General features: G+C 36.6%; 1 protein-coding gene across 1 annotated transcript in view; it reads right to left on the minus strand.

The window, feature by feature from the left end:
* LOC114382685 overlaps window positions 1-1,091 on the minus strand; it is a 1,942-nt gene extending 851 nt beyond the window's left edge. The window contains exon 1 of the mRNA XM_028342257.1: window positions 34-1,091. Within this exon, the coding sequence (XP_028198058.1) occupies window positions 34-1,091 (1,058 nt within the window). The remainder of the gene's footprint in view (window positions 1-33) is intronic.
* Window positions 1,092-7,349: the final 6,258 nt, after the last annotated feature.

Below are 7,349 nucleotides of genomic sequence, written 5' to 3' on the forward strand. Positions count from 1 at the left end.
AGACCAAAGCTCTTGGTCCTATCAATAACCCACTGGGTATAAGATTCGTGCACATAGTCTGATTTCTTTCCCAACTGACTTCTGTTGAGTCTGCGGATAGCGCTCCAAGCTTGTGCGAATCTTTCCCTTTTGTTCGAGTGATCTCCATGGTTAAGATAGAATTCATTAGTCAAGGCAAGGTTGTTTGGTTTTGTCTTTATCGGGTACCCAAATTGTCGTCGAGCGAGGAGTGGGTTGTAGCTAATTCCGCCACGCATACCCAAAAGAGGTACGTTGGGATATTCACCACAACTCACAATAATCTCTCCAACATCACTAGCTGCTTGGTACCAAACAATGTCAGATGGGTCAAGAGTCATGATTCGGCGAGGCCAGGAAAGCTTGTCATCATTGGTCTTGAAGGCGCGGGATTGAGGTAAGTGGAAGGTAAACCACTGATAGAGTAAAGGTGCACAACAAGAAATGGTTCCCCGGCCAGCCTGGGTACGGTCATGGATAGAATGGTAGGTATCGGCGAGTAGAGTGGGTACGGGGTTCTTTGCAAGAAAGATTTTAATGGCATTGATATCGATGAAGTTGTCAACATTTGGGAAGAGTAAAAGGCCATATATAAGGAGGGCTAGGATAGAATGGAAGGCAAGTATACTAGCTGCTTCAGCAAATATGGAGGCTTGTTGGTAGAGGAAGTGGGTGGGAAGACCTTGGAGGCCTCCTTTAGAGGTAAGGTTTGCTTGGATGATGGAGGTTTTAAGATGGAGGGCGGCTGCGATGTCGGAGGGTTTAGGGGTAGGCTCAAAACCATGGAAAGGTATCTTGTCTGGCACAGGTAAACCTACTAGGTAGGAGTACTCTTCAAGTGTGGGGACAAGCTGGTAATCGGGAAATGTGAAGCAATGGTAGAGCGGGTCGTAGAACTGAACCAGGGTCTCTAGGCATCCTTCCTCAACATCTACTCTAAGAATTCTGAGCAACTTCCCATGATGAGCTTGAAAATCAACTGGATCACTTACTAAAGATGCTAGCTCCCTTAATCTCAACAGGTCTGTTTTTTTGAAAAGGTACTTCCTAGTGCTTCTCAGTGGGATGTCCATATCTACAAAGTTTACAAAAAGCTTGTCTAAGTCCTTCGATAATTTGGATGAAAAAAAAGAGTTTATGCATGGATGCATGTATGCATGATTATGCCACAGTATGGAGAAAACATGGTGAAGTTAAGTCCAAAATGTTGGAGTTAAGGGTAAACACGCCATTTGGTAAGGACTATGGTTTCATATGTACCTGTATCACGGGTTCTACCAAGTTCCCAAAGTCATTGACCACTTCCGGATATTGTCGGATTACGGGACTACTCCCGGTCCAACAACGTCCATAGGAAAGCCTCGTTTGAGTGTAGTATCGCGTATCAACCAATTCAAGACTACTCTTGATTAGCCACCGCACTACGTCCTAAAAGGCTAAGATGGGTTAAAGGTAACTAAAGGTCCTCAACTTCATAGGTCGCTTGGAAATATTAATGCTGAACACGACTACTCATACCAACATAGTAATATTCCCAAGATCCCTCCATTGAGCGGGGTTATCACATGTGCCACATCCGAAACTCACTCTCGGAAAGACACTATGATTATACCACCATCCTATCTTATGTTTCCCTCAAGTCCGGGTGTAGGACTTATCTCACCACTCACGTAAAAGATAAACACTTAGGCACGCATTTACAGTTTCAAATAATAATAAAGCATAAAGATGAAGAAAAACAAGATAGGTTTAACCCACTTAGGAGTGTGATCCCCAGTGGAGTCGCCATTTTTCTGTCGCGGTGATTTTTGGATATCAAGCTATTGATTAGCATTGACTCGCATTTTTAAGATCACCACCGATCTTTTATTTTTCCGAAGAAAAGGGAGAAAGCTCGAAAAACCCTATTTTTGAGAGATCAAAGGTCCGGGGGTTGGTTACGCAAAGGGAAGGTACTAGCACCCTAAACGTCTATAGTACTCTATAGGAACCTCTTGCTTATTTTATCTTTATGCTAAATTAATTATTTGTTTGGAAATAAATGCTCAAGTGTGGAAAGATTAAAGAGGTGGGTTCAAAAGAAAGGAGAAGAAAAAAGTTTTTGTTTATTTTTATTTGATTTGGGAAGACAAAGTCTTTTGCCTACATACCCGAATGGGATCAAAATCATGTAGTTCGGGGTAGAAAGTCAAGTGATTGGTTTTGATTGATTTTAAAGTTCGAAAAAAGAAGAGTTTAGGCAAGGTAAGAGGCCGAAAAGGCATAGAAGAAAAAGAAGTGAGTTCGATTGATTTTAAATTAGAAAAAATATTTTGATTGATTAAAGATTGATTAAAGATTTGATTAAGAAAGAAAGAAAAGATTGACCCTTTTTTTTGAAATTTTGATTATGGAAAGTTTTTGTTTTTTTTTTTTTTTTTTTTTTTTTTTTTTTTTTTTTTTTAATTATGCGGAGATAAGTCTAAACGCGCCGGATCCCTTAAAATGACGTTGGATCAAGTGAGGGTCCCTTTTCCTCGGATACGGTTCAAATCACATGATCGTCCTCGGCGGAAAACATAAAAATAAATGTGAGTGTCGGTGCAGATTCTCATTTTTTTTTTTTTTTTTTTTTTTTTTTTTTACATTGGACCTAGATACATTCTAATTGGCAATAATAAATAAAAATTGCAAATGCATTAAAATAAATATGCTGGAAGAAATAATAAAAATGCATGAAATACAAAACAATAAATACATATGGTGCATAAAATAAATAAAGAAAATGAAATGCAAGACATAAAAATAAATATAATGCTGGAAATAAATAAAAAAAATGAAAATAAAAATGCAAGACATAAAATAAACATGATGCTAAAAAATAAAAAAAATGCAAGACATAAAGTAAATATGATGCATAGAATAAAAAATAAACAAAATAAAATAATAATAAAAAAAAAAAAAAAAGCAAGACATAAAATAAGTATGATGCTGAAAATAAAATAAAACGAAAATAAAAATGCAATACAGAAAATAAATATGATGCTAAAAAGAATGCGAGACATAAAAATAAAATGCAAGGCAAAAATAAATAGGGTACATAAAATAAAGAAAATATAAGTGCAAGACAAAAATAAATATGTGGCTGGAAAATAAAATGCAAGACAAACAATTAAACATGATGCTGGAAAATAAATAAAGAAAATAAAAATGCAAGGCATAAAATTAAATATGATGCGTAAAAATAAAAATGCAAGACATAAAATAAATATGGTGCGTAAAAAAAAGAAAAGAAAAGGGTGCAGTAAGGAAAAAAGGGGGGTGAGAGTAGGAATCGGAAAAGAAGAAAAAGAGAAAAGAAAAAAAAATGGGCCAGAGGTGAGTCCAGCGGGCCAAAAAAGGAGAACCGGACCGGTTTGGTCCAAGGAAAAAAAAAACCGAACCGGTCCGGCCTCTATATAAGGGCTCGGGGCCGGTTTTTTTCCCATTTTTAAAAAGCTTTTCTCTCTCTTCTCTTTTCTCTCTTCCCTTTTTCTCTCTTCTCTCTCTAGCACACACCGCCGGAAGTTGTTTACCGGCGCAGTGGCTGGCCGGCCATGGGTGGCGGCGCCGCCGCGTCGGAAACAGAGTCTCCTCCTTTTTTTAAAAAAACTACATGTTTTGAATTCCTTTTTTCTCCTAGTTCTCAAATCCACCGTTATTTTTTGAAAACCAACACTGATAAAGCCTAGATCTAGCCTTGAATCTTAGAAAAAAAAGGTGAACTACCTTTGTCCTTATGTTATCGTTTAAGCTTCAGAGTGAAAACGGTTACAGCTTGGGTTGTGGGTGTGGGTGTTTGACGCAGTGCTTGTGGTTGTGTGGGTGTGGGTGTTTGACGCGGTGCTTGTGGTTGTGTGGGTGTTTGGTGTGGGCTTGGCCGCTAGTGGTGGTTGGTGTAGGCTTTAGGCCGCATGAGTGAGTGGGTTACTGTGTTTGCAGGGATTTCTGTTCTAATGTTTTAATTTTATGAGCAAGATGATTTTGGTTTTTTTTTGTTTTTGTTGGTGGTTCACGGAGGAGGAGGGTGTTGCTGAGTGGTGGCTGGTGGTGGCTAGTGGTTCACGGAGGGGGAGGGTGGTGTTGAGCGGTGGCTAGGCCGATGGTTAGTGGTGGCTTGGCTGTTGGTATTCCGACTGTTCGTATTCACCTCTGCCCTCTCTCTCTCTGACATGCACAGTAATTAATGCAGCATTTAAAGGACATAATTAGGGTAAAAAAACGAAGAGCCCCTCTGGGCCTGGACCGAGAAAACCGAAAAGGAAAAAGAAAAAAGGAAAGGAAAAGGAAAAAGAAAGAAAAAAAAAAAAAATAAATAAAACAGCAAAATAAAAAATAAAATAAAATAAAATAAAAAAATAAAATAATAATAATAATAAATAAAAAAAAAAAAACGAAAAGAAGATACTAATAAAGATATCAATAAAAAACGGAAATAATAAAAAACACTTAATAAAAGGAAAAGAAAAGAAGAAAATAATAGCTAAAAATAAAAATAATAATAATAAAAAAAGGTACATAAATAAATAATAATAATAAAAAAAAGGGGCGTCTTCCAAACAAAAATGAGGTATTTTAAAATACCTCCCTGCCGAAATTTCATCTGAAATGATGGAAATTTCCGGCTTAAAAGACGAGAAAAAGAAATAAAAACGGGTCAAAAATGGGGTATGACAACATGCAAATAATATATATATATATATATATATATATATATATATATATATATATATATATATATATATATGTATGTATGTATGTATGTGTGTATGTATGTATGTGTAGGAAATCTCCTAGAATCCCTCTCTTCCTTGCATAACTCCTGTAATCTCTCATCTCCTTAAAGAGCATGTATTTTGCTGTCTATTTAAGAAAGAAAGGTCGTAGAAGGCAAATATGTTTTTCCAAAAACAAAAGCTCTTATCATACTGTAAAATGTTTTCTGGTCTCTTGATATTTTGACATGGTATCAGAGCCATAACTCTAAACCGTGGTCAACTCTTGTGTTCTGGTCCATAGAAAACGTTATTCTTGTCTTGTGATCTTGTAGGTGTCTTTGTGACTTATCTTCCTTTGAGATCTGGAGCAAGCAAAGTGATTTGCTATCAGGTTTTGTTTCAAAGTCTTAAGCCTTCTATTTGTGCATTTTCATATATTTCTAATTTTGTTGTTGTGTTCTGTCATTACTTCAATTGTTGAACCTTATTACTCCATCATGTCTTATGAAAAGTCTGATTCCTTTCTTGTTCGATTCAATGGAAAAAATAATTCTGCATAGGAGTTTCAATTCAAATTATTTGTCAAAGGGAAAGATTTATGGGGTCATATTGATGGGAAAAAAACCAGCACCTACTAGTCCGGAGGATTTGGCAAAATGGGAAATCAAAGATGCTCAAATCATGACCTGGATACTTAGCTCATTTGAGGCTCACTTTATACTTAATCTGAGGCCTTATAAAATTGCTAAGGAAATGTGGGATTATATAAAAAAGGTGTATAATCAAGATAACACAGCTAGGAGATTTCAATTGGAATATGAGATGGCTAATTTTACACAAGGGAGTCTCTCAATTGAGGAATATTTTTCTGGTTTTCAAAATCTTTGGACTGAATATTCGAACATTATTTATGTTGGAATCTCTAACGAAGCCCTCTCTGTTGTCCAAAAAGTGCACGAAACCAGCAAAATAGACCAATTCTTGATGAAGTTGCGATCTGACATTGAAGTCACTCATTGTAATCTGATGAACCGCGACCCAGTACCAGCTTTGGATGCTTGCTTGAGTGAACTCCTTCAAGAGGAACAACGCATAGCAACTCAAGCAGCTATGGAACACAAAACCAATACTAGTGCTCTTGTTAATGTGGCATATGCAGCACAAGGAAGGAATAAGAGCAGAAATATGCATTCTATCCAATGCTACAACTATAAAGGATTTGGTCATATTGCAAAAGATTGCCCACAGAAATTTTGTAACTACTGCAAGCAGCGAGGGCATATCATCACAGCTTGCCCGATTCGACCTGAAAGGAAGCAAGGAACTGCTTATCATGCCTCTGTTGGTGCCTCCAACTTTATTACATTGTCTGTTTCAACTTCTGTTCCTACACCACCTGCAAACACACTTACTCCTTAAATGGTACAATAAATGATTCTTTCTGCATTTGGGCTCACAGGTAATCCTAATTTTTCTTTTGAACCTTGGTACCTTGATTCTGGAGCTTCTAACCATATGACCAATTCTTCTGTGTCTCTTTCCAATGTGCAAAATTATAATGGAAATCAGAAAATTCACACAGCTTATGGCAACTCTTTGCCTATCAGTACTATTGGTGATATTTCCCCTTCCTTGACTAATGTTCTTATGTCTCCCAGTCTTTCCACAAATCTTATTTCTGTTGGCCAATTGGTTGATCATGATTATAATGTCCAATTTTCTCGTTCTAGTTGTATTGTGTAGAATCAAGTGTCCAGGAAGATAATCCTGAAGGGACCTAAAGTGGGATGACTTTTTCCGCTACACTTATCTTCTTCCACAATTTGTCCCACTTTTCCTTTACTTTCTCTAGTCTATATTGATGATAGACAAATAAATAAAATGTGGCATAATCGTTTAAGGCATCCAAATTCTCATGTACTTAGTACCTTGTTAAAATCTGGTTCATTAGGCAATAAAATTTTTTCTATTCATTTTGATTGTACTACATGCAAACTTGGCAAAAGTAAAGTTTTACCATTTCCAAATAATGCATCTCGTGCAACCCATTGTTTTGACATTATTCATAGTGATGTTTGGGGGATTTCACCTATTGTTTCTCATGCACGTTATAAGTATTTTGTTACTTTCATAGATGACTACAACCGATTTACTTGGGTATACTTTCTTCAATCTAAGGCAAAAGTTTTCTCTGTTTTTCAATGTTTTGTCGCACTTATTGAGACTCAATTCTCTGCCCACATAAAAAGTTTAAGATCTGATTCAAGAGGAGAATATATGTCTCATGAATTTCAAAGTTTTCTTCAAAATCAAGGGATCATATCTCAGCGCTATTGTCCATCCACACCGCAACAAAATGGTGTTGTCGAAAGAAAGAATCGTTACCTTCTTGACGTAGTAAGAACACTTTTGCTTGAATCATTTGTTCCTCCTCGTTTTTGGTGTGAAACACTCTCTACTGTTGTTCATTTAATAATTCGGTTACCTTCTCCTACATTACAAAATTTTTCTCCTTTTTTAAAGTTGTTTGGGCATTCCTTCATACTCTGATCTTCGTACTTTTGGTTGTGTTTGTTTTATGCATCTTCCTGCTCA

The sequence above is a fragment of the Glycine soja genome, chromosome 13 (genome assembly GCF_004193775.1).
Source record: "Glycine soja cultivar W05 chromosome 13, ASM419377v2, whole genome shotgun sequence".
In the NCBI taxonomy this organism is placed as follows: Eukaryota; Viridiplantae; Streptophyta; class Magnoliopsida; order Fabales; family Fabaceae; genus Glycine; species Glycine soja.